The 20986-nt window shown below is 40.7% G+C and overlaps 1 protein-coding gene across 7 annotated transcripts in view; it reads right to left on the bottom strand.

Annotated features, from left to right (window-relative positions):
* LOC146772931 (SLAM family member 9-like) overlaps positions 1 to 20986 on the bottom strand; it is a 369703-nt gene that overhangs the window by 165271 nt on the left and 183446 nt on the right. For 6 of the 7 annotated variants that reach the window (XM_085638234.1, XM_085638229.1, XM_085638228.1 and 3 more), the window contains one exon: positions 11615 to 11740. The exons of the other annotated variant lie outside the window; for it this stretch is intronic. In XM_085638234.1, the coding sequence (XP_085494360.1) occupies positions 11615 to 11740 (126 nt within the window). The remainder of the gene's footprint in view (positions 1 to 11614; positions 11741 to 20986) is intronic. 7 annotated transcript variants of the gene reach the window in all.

The raw sequence follows: 20986 nt of genomic DNA, 5'->3' as shown, positions 1-20986 counted from the left end.
AGTTCTGTACTTATACATTCACCATATGCAATCAATTACGTACTACACATACATTCATCTAAACTTTCACACACTAACAAAGAAATTTAGCTCTTTTTTCAAACCAGGAAAGTTAGTTCTTACAAGAACTTTTTTTTTTTCTTTCTTCTTTTATAATTTTTGGGGGGTTTTCTAAACAATTTTACATTTTTTTGGGGTTTCTGCAAAAAACAAAACCAAAAAACAAAACAGGAGAAACCAAAAAATGAACTTAAGGGAACAATAAAAAAAACACAAAAAAAAAAACCTAGCAAATGTGACTTTCTTGGCGGCGGCAGATTAGATCGATCGACTGCTCACCATAGCACAAAGTCGCATTGCACTTAGTGCAGAGCACTTTTAAAAATTGAAATTGAGGACGGATGTCCAAGGTTTGAGCTGATGGATGCACTGCTGATGTGCTCGGCTGCGATGAGGTGGATGGCGCAGGAGCTGGAGTGTTTCTCATCTGTCGGCACTCTTCTCGTGCAAGATTGTTTGGATGAAGGGTCCTCATGTGCTTCATCATACTTGCCGTGCCGCAAGAGTATTTCTTGTTAGGATCCCCTCTCGATAGGACTCTTTTGCAAATTTTGCACGTGACCAAGGTGGCATTGGTCTTATTCTGCCCCTCGGGAAAAGTAAAAAATGTCCACACGTTTTTTCAGTGGTGCCTCCGGCAAAAATTCATCCTCAGAACTATGAGGTGATGCAGGTTATGCCTGCTGCCCTGAAGCCATTTTTGGTTGAAAAAAGTTAGAGCTAAGTGTAAACTTAGTCTAAAAATTCTTCTTCTCTCCAAAGAGATGGTTCTCCAAAGAAGCTCAAAGAAGAATGATTGAAATGGGTAGGGTCTTTCGGTAGTTAGAACAGGAAGTGTTATGAACCATTCAAATCTCTTTTTTGCAGGTCACTTGGGATCCGCGCACCCTGCGCTTACGCAGCACACACTCAGCGCGCATCCGCGAAATTGAATTAAAAAAAATTATAGGATTAGATGTAAAAATTAATTAGTTTTAAGACTAGTTTAGAGTTTGTCTTCAATTAATATTCACATGAAATACATATATATGTGTTTTTTTAAATGTTAAATACTTTGCGGGATCCGCGCACCTACCGCATCATAGACGCAGATGACGCATCGCGGAAGTGCGTAAACGCCGCGTTACGTACATCGAACGTGTCGCGTATAGGCTGGGAGTCGCGTACCGGTCGCATTGCGATCGCACACTAAACACGTACCCAACTCGTACCATGCGCGGATGCTATCACGTAGGGATCGAGAACGGTGCGCTTAGGGTGCGCCTATCCAAAAACATTGAAAAAATATATATATAAAATAAAGTTTTGCACATATAGTTAAAAAAATATTTTGAAAAATATAAAAAATATGTTTGAAAAAGCTATTAAGTTCAAATAATATTTAATTTTTAAAAGAATTAATTGAAAAAATAAGTTTAAAAAAGGGTGATAAATAAGTATTTAAAAAAAAATGTAATTAATGAAATTGACACACTGAATTTAAAAAATATAGAAATCCAATCAAAATCATTAAACATGATATCTTCAGAGATAAGTTATAGATAGGAATTAGCATTTAAAAAACCTTTGAAATTCACTGAAAAAACCAAAGGTTTCAGGGGCGTTATAGTTAGGAATTGTAATTTATAAAACTTTAGAAATTCACTATAAAAACCATAGGTTTCAGGGGCGTTATAGTTAGCTGGACATTTCCCTCGTACAAAACCATAGAAATTCCCCTGTTATAGTTAGTTCAGCTAACTATAACTCGCGCCCCCGCAATGCACTGCTGATGACGTCACATATTACATAACTCATGACATGGTCAGTGACATCACTGATGACATTTCAAATGACATCACTGATGACATCACTGATGACGTCATCCATGTGATAAATTAGTGCATCTTCTCACACCCTAATATAACCTTTGATACACCGACTCATAATTTCAGACGCCCATTTTGACAACAATAGATACTCCAATACCAATAACTACTCACCCACTCATTGACTTTTAGGTCTACATACATGTCTACTCACTCACCTCTACAGTCACTCATACTTACAGTCACTCTGTGCATTTATACACCTATTTAGACACTCACACACCACCAAACATCCATTGAGGTACTGACACATCTAGTCAGTCATGCAAATAATTAATCACAGTCCAATTTACTCACCTATACAGTTAAACACACTCAAGTTCACTTACTCATAAAAATACTAACACATTCTGTGTCTTCCTGCAGAATAAACAAACAGCACATGACACAGATATCCTTGCACTATGGCGCATACAGCAACTCCCAAAAGCACACACTCTCACATATAGATAGTTATATACTCTTACACACATATACACTGCATTTCACATATGTAGTTACTGACACATGTACAACTGAGATATACATTCAACCACTAACACACCAATACATACACTCACCCAACCATACAGTCCGTCACAGATGCACTCTTAACCTCTTCAGTGCCCATGACGAGATAGTCTTGTCATGGAGCACGGTTGCGCTGTGCCCATGACGAGACTATCTCGTCATGAACCCCACCCACTAGTGCAACGCCCGGCACAGGAGGGGGAAAGGGCGTGGCACTGAAGGGGTTAAAACCATGCACCCACTGAATCACCCACTCACACATCTAGTCACAGAGTCACACACACCCTACCCACAAAAATACTCAGGCACCCATACAGATACTCAGACAACCAATCAATAACCCATAAAGACACTCATATAGCTATTCACAAAACCATGCAGCCACTTGTACACCAACACACAGACACTTACAGACATTCACACAGTTTAGTCACTAGTCTGCAGTAAGATACATTTAATGAGTCACTTATAGAGTCAGTTACGCACCTAGAAAATCATCCATTCACACACTTGTACACCCACTTATTTTTCAACAGGCCTTTCCCTATATATATTAAACATATTAAAACTGTTCAGAAACACATACTCAATGGATGACGTCATCAGTGATGTCATCAGTGATGTCATTTGAGATGTCATCAGTGATGTCATCAGTGATGTAACTGACCATGTCATGAGTGATGTAATATGTGACATCATCAGCAGTGCATTGCGGGGGCGCGAGTTATAGTTAGCTGAACTAACTATAACAGGGTAATTTCTAGGGTTTTGTACGAGGGAAATGTCCAGCTAACTATAACGCCCCTGAAACCTATGTTTTTTCAGGGAATATATATATATATATATATATATATATATATATATATATATATATATATATATTTTTTTTTTCTAAAGCTCCCAAGTTTTACCCAACAGTGCTGAACTCTGTATGGGTGCTTTCTTCTGACAACGTGAGGGCGATTCACGTAAAAATAAAGGCTCAAAACAGGCACAGAGCACTCATGGGTCATTCTTTAATTTATTCAGAGCAAATGCATTTTGGCACAATGCCTTCTTCTGTGCTCATTAAGATGTCCTCCATCAGTCAATCAAGGGTTTGTAAAGCACAGCTACTCACCCGTGAGGGTCTCAATGTGCTGAGGGGGAGGGGGACTACTGATCCGTCTGGCTGTGGAGATTCAGTCGAAGAGTCAGGTCGTCAGGTCCTTCCTGAACTAGGTCAACAACACGGATTGCCTGAGGTGGAGGGGCACGGTGTTCCAGGTCTTGGCAGTGAGGTAGGAGAAGAATTTCCCTCTGGTTCTGGTCTTGTGGATCCGTGGGACGGAGGCCAGGGCGAGATGGGAAGAGCGGAGTTGTCTGGTGGGTGTGTGGAAAGCGAGGCAGTGGTAAAGATATTCTGGTCCTGCGTCGTGCAGGACCCTGTAGGCATGTGTCAGGAGCTTGAAGGTGATTCTCTTGTTGGTAGGGAGCCAGTGGATTTGTCAGAGGTGTTGTGTCATGTGGCTGCGGAGAGGAATGTCGAGGACCAGCCTGGCTGTGGCGTTGGGTGACGCCGGCATAAAATGGTTTGCTGTTGTCAAGTCTTTTAGTGATGAGTGTGTGGGTGACCGTTTTTCTGGATTCTGTGGGGAGCAATCTGAATATCTTTTGAAGCAGGCACAGCATTTGGGAACAGGATGAGGATATTGCGTTGATTTAGTGGTTCATTTGGAGTGAGGAGTGACAGTGCTCAGTTCAAAACTCAATAAAGTATCAGACTCTGATAGTGATACTGCTGTTGCAGTATATTCAAAGTGCATCACATCTGTGGACATGTGCAGCTCTTCATTAAACTGTGGACAGTTGGCAACTTGAAAGTGACAATGCTCAGTGCATAACTCGATAAAGTATCCAGACTTTAATAATGATACTGCTGTTGCGGTATATTCTAAATGCCATCTGCATATCTTAGGGCATGAAGTCTAGAGTATTTTCACTTACTTAAACTCTAATGCAAAGCCAGGTAAATCTGTGATCTATAACAGCGGATGTATTGCAGAATATTTAGATTTAAAGTGCCAGTGCTCAGTACTTGTTTCAATGAGGTATCTTTTAATCCAAAAAATCTTACAGCATGCAAGAGTATTCGGCATACCTGTGCAATAATTTGCACATGTAAAGTGTCAGCGCTCGGTGCATGTTTCGATAAAATATCAATCTCCATTTCTTAGTAAGGCACCATTGACTATTTCGTTAATAGCATAATCATAAGTCATTGGCTGCAAAAGTATGTAAGCGTCGCCTGGCAACATAAAATGCTGATGTGCCTTTGCAAAGCCAGCAATAAAGTCCCTATGCCTTCAATCAATAACCATAAATTAATCCACACTCATAGGCAACTATCACCACTGTGACTGTGCACAATGCGCCAATATTAATGGTAAGCAACCATGTATGTCTCAGTTTGTGCAAAATCCGCAAGTGTCATATGCAAGCAGTTCCACAACAATGACGTTTCCTACCACATAGATCATAATTCCTGAATACTAAGAAACTTATCATACATCATGTTAATACTCATATCAAAGGAGTCCCTGTATAAGTGTCTCTCTAGGAGTTACATCAAAGGTGCACATGAGTTTGTGCATCCAGATAAAGACCCTATGGGTGTTCATTCCTCAGTATGATCCATCTGGATTCCAGCCTCTGTAAGTCCAATTCTCCATAGCTCTTTCCCCACAGAGGGGATTTTTGTGTATGTGTGGACATTCTGGATTCCATGAAGCACATGTTACCTATATCACCATCATGTGCCTTCCACAGGTGTTTTGATATGGACTATGCAAAGTCTTTATTCCTTATGACTCTTAGGTGCATTAACATTCATAGATGTAACTTGTTAACCATGCTCCCAATGTATCTCTTCCCATAGGAGCATTCCAACACATAGAACACAAACATGGTTTCACATGTTGTCCGCTCCTTGATGTTTCTGAGTTTACTATGCAATGCCTCAAATTGGGTCTTGCTGCGAGCAGACAGGCTTTATATCTCTGGCACTTCCTGAACCACTTCTTGCTGTTGGCAATCCAGTTTACAATTCCCATGTTTCCAGTTCCACCTGTCTGCATATAACTACTACTCATGGGTCTATCACCTAGGGAGGGTTTTCATTTGTACGTGATAGTGGGCTACTTCTGTAATAGATCCTTAAAGTTCTCATCTAATTTCAGGATCCTACAATTCTGTCCCAGGAGTTCCCTTGTTTCCTGGTTTGATGAATCATATTCTAATATGTACCTTGTGGTTCCCACATCATTCTTATCTTTCACAGTTTTGGGTTTGACCACCAGCAGATCTTCTCTTCTCCTCTTCCTTATTCTATTTAGGGCATTGTCTAACACCTTTCTTGGATAGCCCTTCACTTCAATGCGTTGGTACATTTCACCTACTTGTACCTCAAATTCCTCCATCTTTGAAAAGTTTCTTCTTGCCCAGAGGAATTCCCCATAGGGGACACTCCATTTTCATGCATGTGGGTGTCTGCTGTTGGCATGGTTGATACTGTTGCTACTGGTAATTTTCCTGTAAATTTTTATGCATATTCTGTTATCCTTCATGTACACACCGATGTCAAGATAGTTATTCTCTTGGTTACTGATTTAGACGGTGAACTTGAACTTTGGGGTTGTTACTCAGAGATTCAATGAACAATTCAAAGTCCTTCCTTTCACTCTCCCATATCAGAAATAAATCATTAATATAGCAGACCCACATGATGACCTGGTCTATTCGTGTCATGTTCTACACGGTCTTCGCCTTCCACCAACTTATGATTTGGTTTACATAGTTTGGTGCAAAGGACGTGCCCATGGCAGTGCCTTGTTTTTGGAGAAAACACTCTTTATTAATCAGTAACATATTGTGCTGGAGGCAAACACTCATCATTTCTATTATCATTTTAGAATGTTCCAATAGTAACAATGACCATGATCTTAAAAATTTTTCACACATCCTGATCTCATCTGAATGCTGAATATAAGTGTACAGTGACACAACATCAACTGTTGGCATCCAATAATATGGCTTCCAACGTATACTATCAATCCTATTGAGGAAATCTTGTGAGTCTCTTAAAAGGATAGCAACGTGGTTACATATGGACAAAAAAGCGATAAATGAATCTTGATATATTCTCAGGAGGCTCCAATTGAACTGACAATTGGCCTTCCTAGCAGATTCACTTTAGACTTATGGACTTTAGGTAAAAAGTAAATTGTTATTGTTATATGGTGGTCAGTTCTCAAGTACAAGTACTCATTGCCAACCAGCAGTTCCTGTTAATCCCAACTTGCCTATTTTGTATGGAACAACTCCCTAAATTCCTTTAGGGTCATTGGGCAATTGTTGGTTGTGTTCTGTGTTCCCCAGTTGTCTCATAGCTTCCGCTATGTATTGTTCTTTACTTAATATGACAATATTGCCCCCTTTGCCAGAGGAAATATTAATGATGCTCCCATAGTTTTGTAAATCAGAGATTGCCCACCAGTCATCTTTGGTTTTATTGCTAGGCTTCTTCCCTCTCCTTTTGAGTTTTCTTTCATTGATCATATTAGCCCCTCTTTCATTATTTCATGGAAAACATCTATCTTATTGCCAGTAGGAAACTTAGGACAGAACTTAGACTTGGGTTGGCATTTCCTCGTGACTGACTAATCTATCGTAATCCCCATAAATCTACACAATTCTTAGTCTGACATATTCTCTAGATCTTCTTGTGTCAGTGTATATATATATATATATTCACTGAAAAAAACACAGGTTTCAGAGACATTATAGTTAGTTGGACATTTCACTCGTACAAAACCAGAGAAATTCGGACTTTATAGTTAGTTCAGCTAACTATAACTTGCGCCCCAGCAATGCGCTGCTGATGACGTCACATATTACATCACTCATGACATGGTCAGTGACATCACTGATGACATCTCAAATGACATCACTGATGACATCACTGATGACATCATCCAGTGACAGTGTGTTTCTGTAAAGTTTAAATATGTTTAATATATATAGGCCAAGGTGTTTTGAAGAATGAGTGGGTATATAAGTGTCTGAATGGATGATTTAGTAGTTGCATGACTGACTCTATAAGTGAGTGATTAAACGTATCTTACTGAATGCATGGGTTAGTGACTAAACTGTGTGAATGTCTGTAACAGTCTGTCTGTTGGCGTGTAAGCGGCTGCATGGGTTAGTGAATAGCTATATGAGTGTCTATATGGGTTATTGATTGGTTGTCTGAGTATCTGTATGGGTACCTGAGTGTTTGTGTGTGGGTGTGACTCTTTGCATAGATGTATGAGTGGGTGATTCACTGGGTGTATGGATTCAAGAGTGCATCCTTGAAGGGTTGTATGGGTGAGTGAGTGTGTGTATGGGTGTGTTGGTGAGTGAATGGATGTCTCAGTGGTACATGTGTGAGAAACTACATATCTGAAAGGCAGTATATGTGAGTGTTGGAGTATATAAATTACTATATGTGAGAGTGAGTGACTGTGAGAGTGGCTGTATGGATGATTTTGTGAGCTTGCATGAGTGATTGTATAAGAGAGTAAGTATGTGTTAGTATCTGTATGAATAAGTGAGGTGGTGTGTGTATAACTGTATAGGTGAGTAAATGGGAGTGTGATTATTTCTTTGCATTACTGACTAGGTGTGTGAGTAACTCTATGGATGAGTGGAGGTGTGTGAGTGTCTATTTAGGTGTATGAGTACATATGATAGTCCTGTACTGATGAGTGACCGAAATTATGAGTGACTGAATGGGTGAGTGAGTGGATGTGTGTGTAGACCTAAGAATCAGTGAGTGGGTATGTAGTTATTGGTGTTGGAGCGTCTATGGTTTTGAGAATGGCAGCCTGTAATTTAGAGTGGGTGTATCAAAGGCTATATTAGGGTGTAAGAAGATGGATCAAATTATCACATGGATGATGTCATCAGTGATGTTATTTGAGATGTCATGAGTGATGTTATCAGTGATGTCACTGACCATGTCATGAGTGATGTAATATGTGACATCATCAGCAGTGCATTGCGGGGGCGCGAGTTATAGTTAGCTGAACTAACTATAATGGCCCAATTTCACTGGTTTTGTATGAGTGAAATGTCCAGTTAACTATAACGTCCCTGAAACCTGTGTTTTTTTCACTGAATTTCTAAGATTTTTTTAAATGATAATTTCTAACTATAACGTCCCTGAAACCTGTGCTTTTTTTCAGTGAATTTCTAAGGTTTTTTAAATGCTAATTTCTAATTATAGCGTCCCTGAAACCTATGGTTGTTTCAGTGAATATATATATATATATATAAACACACACATATATACACACACACAGAGATGATGCAAGAAGATTTCGCCAGTAACGCCTATGACACGTAAGTTCATGTGTTCTTGCCCTCACACAGTTCACTTGGGTAGGGGTTGTCCACCACCTTTCTAATAGTGATTGGGTCTTCAATATAATAATGACCTTCCCTGTCCATTCCGTCCATTAGGGGCCTATAATAGTCCGTCAGGAGTCATCCACGAACTGGAAATTGGGTTACCACTTGTGCTTTACTAAATCCACTCTGGTACAAGACAAAAATTCCATTTGAAAGGCCGATTTTGCTGTACTATCTGCAATTTGGCTGAGGCGACTCAAGACTTTACAGATGGTATTTGGAAGTAAGCATAGAATGTGGTGATCACAATATAACTGGACAAACAAATCTTTAGCTTTCAGAACTTACTTTGATTTCATACAGATACTCAGACAACCAATCAATAACCCATATAGACACTCATGTAGCTATTCACCAACCCATGCAGCCGCTTACACACCAACAGACAGACTGATACAGACATTCACACAGTTTAGTCACTAACCCATGCATTCAGTCAGATACGTTTAAACACTCACTTATAGAGTCAGCCACGCACCTACTAAATCATCCCTTCAGACACTCATACACCCACTCATTCTTCAATACACCTTGGCCCATTTATATTAAACATATTTAAACGTTACAGAAACACACACTGACTGGATGATGTCATCAGTGATGTCACTGAACATGTCATGAGTGATGTAATATGTGACATCATCAGCAGTGCATTGCGGGGGTGCGAGTTATAGTTAGCTGAACTAACTATAACGGCCGAATTTCATTGGTTTTGTACGAGTGAAATGTCCAATTAACTATAACGTCCCTGAAACCTGTGGTTTTTTCAGTGAATATATATATATGTATATAGTTCACTTACCTCACCATATACTTACATTGCGTTGTGAAGACATGCGTGGTAAATACATTCATTGTAAATGTATTGCGTTGTAGAGGCATTGCGTGGTAAATTATGTGTGGTAAAGACATGCATTGTTTTGTAATACATCCTTGATTGTGATATCTAATATAGTTAAAATGATTATCCTCTGTAACGTTTTAAATTTTTTTTACAATAATTCATCAACACATTCCAAATTTATTTTTAAATTATCTCAATTCCATTATTGGGAGCTTTTTAGGGAGGTATAAAAATACACGACTGGCTGTCAAGGTAAAAAAAACTCCCAATCTGTGTGGGAGGCTGGGCAATTCTGGTTTTAAATTCTATTCTGGAGGTTCCGTGGGCAAGCAAATGTCAACCCTGATTACACCAACAAAACAACCAATTTATTTTATTTTTAAATGTATTCCTTTGTTGGCTGGCACCAGAAAATCTGATACAATGCTTTGCTCTTAACTTCTACAAAACAGTGAAATTTGGGATTACTAAAGTGGTAATCAATAAATAAATGACAAAAGAGGAAGATGTTTCAAATACCCAAAATATACAAGTATATCTAATGGTTGCTAAAGTTTCTTCTCTTCCTATATCTTTTACAATAATGTTAGCCACCACTTGGCAGCATAAGTGCCTCACTGGATTGGGGTAAAAATTTCGGCAGATTCACAACATATGTTTAGTGCTATATGACATGAATATGATCTACCTAGAGGGGGCTACTTTATGCCTCTGCAAATTAGGATCTATATTGCAAAACTGAGAACACACACTTTTAATAGAAATATTTCTAATAGTGAAGAATGCAAGTAATAACAATTTATATTTACTTATTATCTCAACAATAAAACATTGCAATGCTGTACTAGCTGATGGATGGTCATAGAAACGAAATCTCGAAATAACTTAAGAGATATTACTCACTGGTATTGAATATGGATGAAAGTTTCTTAGTGCTGCTAATTTACAACTATAGTATTTTAAACCAATACATATGTTATACTATACTCCTCTTAGGTTGTATGAATAGAAATACAAGACTATTCACAATGTTCCAGATGGAGTCCAAATAAGGCGGAAGATATAAATATGTGTACTGAAAACAAATCTGGAAATATATTCTGAATAAGTTGGCAGACTTTCCATTTGACAAGCTATCTATTAAGTTAGGGAGAGATGATAATACTAGATCTTAACAAACTGGTTTATGCTTCATTGATATAGTTGTTGCTCTTCTTATATGGGCAAAATATTGGCTCGATTTTATATCCCCTAATTATGATTTTTGGTTTTCTAAGATGTCCAAGGTACCAAAACTGCTATCTATAAGGGAAAGGGGTGGAAAGGCAAGAACATGTATGACGATCTGGGTGTCATTAGTAACATTATGAAATAATTGTGTTATAGTTATGGATTTAATACATTTGATGGAAATTGTCAGTTCTGTAGATTTATGTATGCTGTGTTTGCTTTTGCTTTGAAGCTTCTTTTTATTTTTCATATATTTCATGGAATTTCTAATTGTTCTTTATTTACAAATGACCATTTCCACTTCCTTGATCTGACTCATTTGCGATTCAAACACCAGTGACGATATGATGACCATCTTTGTTAATTAATGTAGAGGAGATGGCGTGCTCTGGTTTCAGCACTCAAACACTGATTCTACATTGCAGGGCGTCCAGTACCCTTGAAGTAGCCCTAACAATAATTCTGTCTTAACGTATATAGATATTTAATTATAAACTCCACAAAGAATGGCAATTTGTTTTTTAAAGTATATCCATAACCAAGAATTATGGAAGGAAATGGCCCAACATTATGGTTGAGTAGTAATGTAGGGAGAAGAGGTTTTACCTGCCTTCATGCAATCTTTTTTTCTTCTTCTTTTTCATAGGTAAGTAAATTAAAAGCCCAAGGATTGACAAAATGATGAGGGCAACTGGAATGATGAAATACCCAAGCACCCGCGATTCCGGTGGAGAACCTAGAATAAGAGAAAGAAAAATATTGATTTGAAACAGTTATGAAGGCATAAATCCAGAGCTCACAGAACCGAACTCTCATGAAAAAATGGCTTCTGGGTAAAACCCATCAAAAGAACAAATAAAGTGTTATTGTTGTGAATTTGATATATGGGGCATTATAGTCTAGTGCAGTGGTCTCCAACGAGTAGCTCGGGAGCTACTGGTAGCTCACCAGTACCTTCAAAGTAGCTCTCTGACGTGAAGTCAAGGCCTGTATCAATTTCAGAGTAGGTGCTTATTACGGAACGCAGCACTGATCATCTCAAGACGCTAAGAGTGACAGCCAGCCAAACTTATCACAGTAACTCATACTAACACTAAAACACACCCTGTGCCAGCTTATAGGACCTGCTACATGCTACAGTCAGTCTGTATCCAATCTCAATATAATTAAGCCTCATGGAGATTGACCATGTTACAGTCCCTCCTTTATCAGTCACAACATGTGTGTTAACAGTGCACCATCAAAAATGTATGGCAGCAGTAGCCTGAGCTGTAATCAGTGCTGACCCACCAAAGTGCGGGACTGCAAGAGTCAGAGTGAAAATGTGTCAGTTAGATGCATGATCAGCTCAAGACCTGAGGAGAACAGGGTATGATCCAGACCAGAGAAAATTAAGAGATTCATCAACATTTATGTGTGTGCCCATAATAAATACTATTGCTTCCTGAAACTATGCCTGGTGGCAAGAACCGCCAAATATATATGCTAGCCCCATCATAAGAGTGTTATATTTGGCATAATTGTGTCCATTCTTGACATAATAGTGCCAATGGCATAATTATGGTCATCCTTGACTATTTTAATATTTTTGGTCTAGTGGTATGCTGGCAGCCATCATAGACCTACTCTGAGCATGACTGGCCTATATGTACCTATTCCTGGCATATTAATGGTCATGACTGATATGTGGTCTTATCCCTGAAACTTCTGGTTTCCAGCCTTGGCACAACTGTGGCTCTAGTTTAATGGTGGGCATTACTGGCATAATCCAGGCATCCGTGGTGCTATGGTTTTATGGTGAGCATCCATTATGATATAATGGGATAACCCACAATTATCCACGGATTTGGGTAACGATTGGTATAGGAAACAAAGGTCCTAGACTTCTTTAAAGCTACAATTCAGTTATGAAAAACATTCATTAGTCAAAGGGCGTCCGGTACATATAGAATTAGCATTGTATCATTAATGTACCACCATTTTCTTTACAATGCAAACAAGTATATCCTCAAAAGACACAAAGGCACAAAATATCACTCCAATAGTGACTGTTTATTATTTAGTTACTTTTATAACAGATCACCATATTCAATGCTCCAAATAGAGAAAGAGGTTGCTCCAATGGGAGTGTGAAAAAGGAAAGTGCTCGTGAGGTAGGACAGATATAAAGGAGGGGAATCCAAAAGGCAAATTCAATAGCCAATTAGTTACACATTTTGGTATCCTTAGTAAAACTGGTCGTGGTTCATAGTGGCACCAGTTTTACAGATAGGCCAGTGCCTTATGGATTTACAAATATTCATTTCATGATTTTCTGATGATGCACAGAGAACATTCATCTGTGAAAAGGCAGGCTGGGATGATATCAGGTACAGGCCTACTGGGGGAGAGTGTCGACGTTTCGACCCTGGTGCAATGAGGGTAATTTATATCCTCTGCAGGCAGGTCTTCCTCAGGGGCTGTATCCTGACTGTACCTCACCCTAGATTGCCTCCCCTCCCCCCATCCTGAGGAAGAACCAGAGGTCTGTACCTGATATCATCCCAGCCTGCCTTTTCACAGATGAATGTTCTCTGTGCATCATCAGAAAATCATGAAATGAATATTTGTAAATCCGAAATCGTCGCAATTGAATTTGTTTGCCCACAGTGGAAAGTAGTATTAAATAGAAAAATATGCATTTTCAGAAACTGGTGAATGATAATTCAAGCTAAGCTGGGGAGCCGTACTGCTGTGCTTATGTCCTTTGTGCCACTGGGCATGTCAAAATTTGAATGCTACTTCATAAGTCAAGGGGAGGCATTTAATATTGAAGAACTTTTTTCCAGCAGTTCTGCTGGTAACCGCACTTGGTATACTTGGGTGGTAACTACTGAAAATCTTGCTTTGGGTGGTCATAGTGTAGTCGCTATTTTCCATGTATAAAATTTGCTAGTAGCTCGGGAAGACTTTCCTTGAGCAGAAGTAGCTCTCACCACAGAAAAGGTTGGAGACCCCTGGTCTAGTGCATCCATGGCAGGAATTTATTTGAACCCATAGTCACAGGTTCACCTTCTGAGGTCGATAAAATGAGTACCATTAAATTGGGTAACAATAAACCTCTGCTATTCAGTGTTAGGGGGCTCCACTGGTGTGAACATGCACTTTATAAAAACAAATTTTTACTATATTACTGCTGCATGGTGGTGCTTTCAGTAACCCAGAGAAGACTCTTGAAGCACTTTTATGGTTTGCAGCGCACCATGGTCATGAAATTTTTGGGGCCAAAACAAAAACGGCAATCACTACGGGGCAAACATTGGCGTCAAAGCATCGAGAGTGTATTAGAGTTTGACACTGGTGTCAAATCATCAAGAGTCTATTGGTGTTTGACACTGGCGTCAAAGCGTCAAGAGTGTATCAGTGTTGGTGTCAGAGCATTAAGAGGGTATCAGTGTTTGACATTAGTGTCAAAGCGTCAAGGGGTATTGGTGTTTGACACTGGCATCAAAGCATAAAGAGTGTATCGGTGTTTGATTCTGGCGGAAACGCTTCGAGTGCATTGGTGTTTGATGCTGGTGTCAAAGCATCAACAGTGTATTGGTGTTTGACACTGGCGTCAAAGTGTCAACAGTGTATTGGTATTTGATACTGGCGTCAAAGCATCAAGAGCGTATCGATGTTTGACACTGGAGTCAAAGCGTCAAGAGGGTATTTTTGTTTGACACTGGCATCAAAGCAATAACAGTGTATCAATGTTTGACACTGGTGTCAAAGATTCAAGAGTGTATCAGTGTTTGGCACTGGCGCCAAAGCGTCAAGAGTGTATCGGTGTTTGATACCGGCGTCAAATTGTCAACAGTGTACTGGTGTTTGATGCTGGTGTCGAAGCATCAACAGTGTATTGGTGTTTGACACTGGTGTCAAAGTGTCAACAGTGTATTGGTGTTTGATACTGGCGTCAAGGCATCAAGAGTGTATCGGTGTTTGACACTGGCGTCAAAGCGTCAAGAGTGTATCGGGGTTTGATAGTGGCGTCAAAGCGTCAAGAGTGTATTGGTGTTTGACACTAGCATCAAAGTGTCAAGAGTGTATCGATGTTTGACACTGGCGTTAAAGCGTCAAGAGTGTATCAGTGTTTGACACTGGCATCAAAGCATCAAGAGTGTATCTTGTTTGACACTGGCGTCAAAGCGTCAAGAGTGTACTGGTGTTTGCTAGTGGCATCAAAGTGTCAACAGTGTATTGGTGTTTGATACTGGCGTCAAAGCGTCAAGACTGTATCGGTGTTTGATACCGGTGTCAAAGCGTCAACAGTGTATCGGTGTTTGATACTGGCGTCAAAGTGTCAAGACTGTATCGGTGTTTGATACCAGCATCAAAGCATCAAGAGTGTATTGTGTTTGACACTGGCATCGAAGCGTCAAGAGTGTATAGATGTTTGATACTGGCGTCAAAGCGTCAAGAGTGTATCAGTGTTGGTGTCAAAGCATTTAAAGGATATCAGTGTTTGACACTGGCGTCAAAGTGTCAACAGTGTATTGGTGTTTAGTACTGGCATCAAAGCGTCAACAGTGTATTGGAGTTTGATACTGGCGTAAAAGTGTCAAGAGTGCATCAGTGTTTGACACTGGCGTCAAAGTGTCAAAACTGTATCGGTGTTTGATGCCAGCGTCAAAGCGGCAAGAGTGTATCGTGTTTGACACTGGCATCGAAGCGTCAAGAGTGTATTGATGTTTGATACTGGCATCAAAGTGTCAAGAGTGTATCAGTGTTTGACACTGGCGACAAAGCATCAAGAGTGTATTGGTGTTTGATACTGGCGTCAAAGCATCAAGAGTGTATTGGTGTCTGACACTGGCGTCAAAGCTTTAAGAGTGTATAGTGTTTGACACTGGCATCAAAGCATTAAGAGTGTATCCGTGTTTGATGCTGGTGTCGAGGCATCAACAGTGTATTGTTGTTTGACACTGGCGTCAAAGTGTCAACAGTGTATTGGTGTTTGATACTGGCGTCAAAGCATCAAGAGTGTATCAATGTTTGACACTGGAGTCAAAGCGTCAAGAGGGTATTTTTGTTTGACACAGGCATCAAAGCATTAACAGTGTATCAGTGTTTGACACTGGTGTCAAAGAGTCAAGAGTGTATCAGTGTTTGGCACTGGCGCCAAAGCGTCAAGAGTGTATCGGTGTTTGATACCGGCGTCAAATTGTCAACAGTGTACTGGTGTTTGATGCTGGTGTCGAAGCATCAACAGTGTATTGCTGTTTGACACTGGTGTCAAAGTGTCAACAGTGTATTGGTGTTTGATACTGGCGTCAAGGCATCAAGAGTGTATCGGTGTTTGACACTGGCGTCAAAGCGTCAAGAGTGTATCGGTGTTTGATAGTGGTGTCAAAGCGTCAAGAGTGTATTGGTGTTTGACACTAGCATCAAAGTGTCAAGAGTGTATCGATGTTTGACACTGGCGTCAAAGCGTCAAGAGAGTATCAGTGTTTGACACTGGCATCAAAGCATCAAGAGTGTATCTTGTTTGACACTGGCGTCAAAGCGTCAAGACTGTATCGGTGTTTGATACCGGTGTCAAAGCGTCAACAGTGTATCGGTGTTTGATACTGGCGTCAAAGTGTCAAGACTGTATCGGTGTTTGATACTGGCGTCAAAGTGTCAAGACTGTATCGGTGTTTGATACCAGCATCAAAGCATCAAGAGTGTATTGTGTTTGACACTGGCATCGAAGCGTCAAGAGTGTATAGATGTTTGATACTGGCGTCAAAGCGTCAACAGTGTATTGGTGTTTAGTACTGGCATCAAAGCATCAACAGTGTATTGGAGTTTGAAACTGGCGTAAAAGTGTCAAGAGTGCATCAGTGTTTGACACTGACGTCAAAGTGTCAAGACTGTATCGGTGTTTGATACCAGCGTCAAAGCGGCAAGAGTGTATCGTGTTTGACACTGGCATCGAAGCGTCAAGAGTGTATCGATGTTTGATACTGGCGTCAAAGTGTCAAGAGTGTATCAGTGTTTGACACTGGCGACAAAGCATCAAGAGTGTATTGGTGTTTGATACTGGCGTCAAAGCATCAAGAGTGTATTGGTGTATGACACTGGCGTCAAAGCATTAAGAGTGTATCCGTGTTTGATACTGGCGTCAAAGCATCAAGTGTGTATTGGTGTTTGACACTGGCGTCAAAACGTCAAGAGTGTATCGATGTTTGACACTGGAGTCAAAGCGTCAAGAGTGTAGCAGTATTTGAGACTGGCATCAAAGCATCAAGAGTGCATCGGTGTTTGACACTGGTGTCAAAGCATCAAAAGTGTATTGGTGTTTGGCACTGGCATCAAAGCGTCAAGAGTGTATCGGTGTTTGATACCGGCGTCAAATTGTCAACAGTGTATTGGTGTTTGACACTGGCATCAAAGTGTCAAAAGTGTATTGGTGTTTGATACTGGCGTCAAAGCGTCAACAGTGTATTGGTGTTTGATACTGGCTTCAAAGCATCGAGAGTGTATCAGTGTTGGTGTCAAAGCATTAAAAGGGTATCAGTGTTTGACACTGGCATCAAAGTGTCAACAGTGTATTGCTGTTTGATACTGGCATCAAAGCGTCAACAGTGTACTGGTGTTTGATACTGGCGTAAAAGTGTCAACGGTGCATCAGTGTTTGACACTGGTGTCAAAGCATCAAGACTGTATCGGTGTTTGATACCGGCGTCAAAGCGTCAACAGTGTATTGGTGTTTGATACTGCTGTCAAAGCGTCAAGAGTGTATCCTGTTTGACACTGGAAAAGAAGCGTCAAGAGTGTATTGATGTTTGATACTGATGTCAAAGTGTCAAGAGTGTATCGATGTTTGACACTGGCATCAAAACGTCAAGAGTGTATTGATGTTTGACACTGGCGTCAAAGTGTCAAGAGTGTATTGGTGTTTGACACTGGCGTCAAAGCGTCACGAGTGTATTGGTGCTTGACACTGGCGTCAAAGCGTCAAGAGTGTATCGGTGTTTGATACTGGCATAAAAGAATCAAGAGTGTATCGGTGTTTGACACTGGCGTCAAAGCGTCAAGAGCGTATTGGTGTTTGACACTGGTGTCAATGCATCAAGAGTGTATTGGTGTTTGACACTGGCGTCAAAGCGTCAAGAGTGTATCGGTGTTTGAAACTGGCGTCAAAGCATCAAGAGTGTATTGGTGTTTGATACTGACGTCAAAACGTCAAGAGTGTATTGGTGTTTGACACTGGTGTCAAAGCGTCAAGAGTGTATTGGTGTTTGACACTGGTGTCAAAGCGTCAAGAGTGTGTTGGTGCTTGACACTGGCGTCAAAGCGTCAAGAGTGTATCGGTGTTTGATACTGGCGTAAAAGAATCAATAGTGTATCGGTGTTTGACACTGGCGTCAAAGAGTCAAGATTGTATTGGTGTTTGACACTGGTGTCAAAGCGTCAAGAGTGTATTGGTGTTTGACACTGGCGTCAAAGTGCCAAGAGTGTATAGATGTTTGAAATTGGCGTCAAAGCATCAAGAGTGTATCGGTGTTAGATACTGGTGTCAAAGCGTCAAGAGTGTATTGGTGTTTGACACTGGCGTCAAAGCGTCAAGAGTGTATCGGTGTTTGATACTGGTGTCAAAGCGTCAAGAGTGTATTGGTGTTTGATACTGGCGTCAAAGCATCAAGAGTGTATTGTTGCTTGCCACGATGTAAAATGTCCACAAATTCATCTTCTCATTTAGTACTCGTGCCTACTGCATGGCAGGTAAGTCTATATGTTAGGTAGTGAGTGGAAGTAGGGGCTGATGTGATGCAATAATGTACTCTGGCTAAAATGTTACATGGACCTCTACATAACTGTTGGGCCATCGGTTAAAATCAAAACAGGTTCATTAAATCAATCATTTGTTTGACTTTTTCCACTTTGTTTACCACAGATCCAAGCACCTTTTTTAATAATTCGAAAAGCACAAACAAGTGTTGCCAATTAGAAAGACAGCAAAAACTAGTGCAAAACCAGCGCAGGTGCAGATCTACACATGACATGGCCCCTAAATGTGATTTCCAGTGTGTTCACGGACATGTACAAATCATGCTGTTGGATTCCAATTCAAAGTAAGCAGATCTATACAATGCGGGTGCTGATCTAGCTGCTTTGCCACCGCATACTTGGTTTGCTATAATTTATGGACAAAAGAACTTAAACACGACGACCAGCTTGATTGTCTTTTCAAAATAAAAATAAATAACAATAATAAAAAAAAAAATAATAAATCAGGGACGGGAAGCAACAGGTAGAGGGAAGAAAGGCCAGGTAGGGAAGCATGGGGCCAGGAGCAGCGTCGAGCTGCTAAGTCGTCGCAAAAACAATGAAAAAGAATAATTCTTTAAAAAAAACACAATGAAGCAGTGGTATGGTAAGAGGAGGGATGTGGGGAAATGAGCAAGTAGGCAAAAAACAGGCCTGGTGGCAGTGTTCGGCTGACTGTCCCTCGCAAAATCAACCTAAAAATATTTAAAGACGGGGGGCGAGCAGGAATGGGTGGGACAGTGGAGAAAAGCATGCATGGTGGAGTGAGTGGCTAGGTAGCCGTGTGCAGCTGCCAACTCCTTTTGAAAGCAATGTAAACAAATTTTTTTAGAAAAGAACAGTGAAGTAGAGGGTAAGAGGGGTAGTGAGAAGATGCAAGGGATGAGCGGCGGTGGTGTTAAACAGCAGGAAAGAGCCGGGGGGGGGGGAACAAGGAAGGAGAAAGTTAAAATTAGGCCTGGGTGGTAAATTCCGTTCCGCTCGCGGAATTTTGGTAATTTTGCGTTCCGCAGTGAACGCGGAATTGCCCAAAATTCTGTGTTCCGTGGCTTTGCGGAATTTTTTGCTTGTCCGCGTTCTCAAAATGCATGTTCGCAAGATATTTCCCCCCGAGCACGCAAACAGTGTTCGCGAACAGGAAAAAAAGCATCGCAAACAAGCAATTCTGCGTGTTCGCTGAATTTCTGCGTGCTCACGGAGATATTTTACCGTTTCGCGGAGCTATGAGTAGCCCGACTACGCAAATTCTGCCCACCCCTAGTTAAAATACAGCCTCCCAAAACGACCTATAGGAATCTGTGTTCCAGAGGTCAAAATGGCAGGTATGTAGAGGAAACCTAGAGAATCTTTCACCTCTTCGCAAACATTTATCCATGTAAGAACCTGGATTTAGTGATGTGGATTCCAATTATGAACAGTAGCAAAGATTGTTCAAGTATGCAAAGGGAGTCTAGTCTTGCTGAGTAAGAAGGTGGTATGCCTGATGAAGGTCGCGAGATCACTGCATAATACTCAAACCACACTCCACAGATTAAGCAAAAAAAGCAGAACCTTTTCTAGTGTTAACTTGTGTTCTCTTTAAGAGAGTGTGTGGTCTAGCACTTTGGAGGGAAGTATCCTTCAAGGGGGGAGCGGGAGGAAATAAGGCTGCTATGCACCTGTCTGGGTCTTGTATGATATGGCACAATCTAGCAGGAAATGAGAACTGGGCTGCAACCCAGAGTGAATGCTAATGACCGACATGAATTCAAACATGTCATCCATCACTTTTTGTGCCATGTATTTCATTCATAGAGTTTGCAGTTGTGATGCTTGAATGACAAATACATACAAATCAAACTGCAAAAAAACATTATGTGTATGCGCATAACAGGGACTAACGCAGGCCTCTGGGCCTTCTGTGGTGGGGGCGGGATGACTCATTAGATGACCCCCCCCCCCCGTCCTGCAGGGGGCGGTCAGTCAGCCCAAGGCCAATAAATAGCTGTGAGATATGAGAGACTCGGGGACCCCTCATTACAATTTGCAGGGGCCCCACTATTTTGCGTCACGCCACTGGCGCATAAGTATTTTAGCTACCCAAATCTGCAGTGTAAAACGCTTGCCACACAAAAGCTCTTTCATTGTGTGGATGTGTCTTTGGGCATGCCTCAAACGGATCATTTTAAAGCTGTTTAGGGACTGGCTGCTCCTCTGCAACATA

The sequence above is a fragment of the Triturus cristatus genome, chromosome 12 (assembly GCF_964204655.1).
Source record: "Triturus cristatus chromosome 12, aTriCri1.1, whole genome shotgun sequence".
Taxonomy (NCBI): domain Eukaryota; kingdom Metazoa; phylum Chordata; class Amphibia; order Caudata; family Salamandridae; genus Triturus; species Triturus cristatus.
The sequence above is the reverse complement of the archived record's forward strand: the minus strand, read 5'-3'. Positions and strand labels throughout refer to the sequence as shown.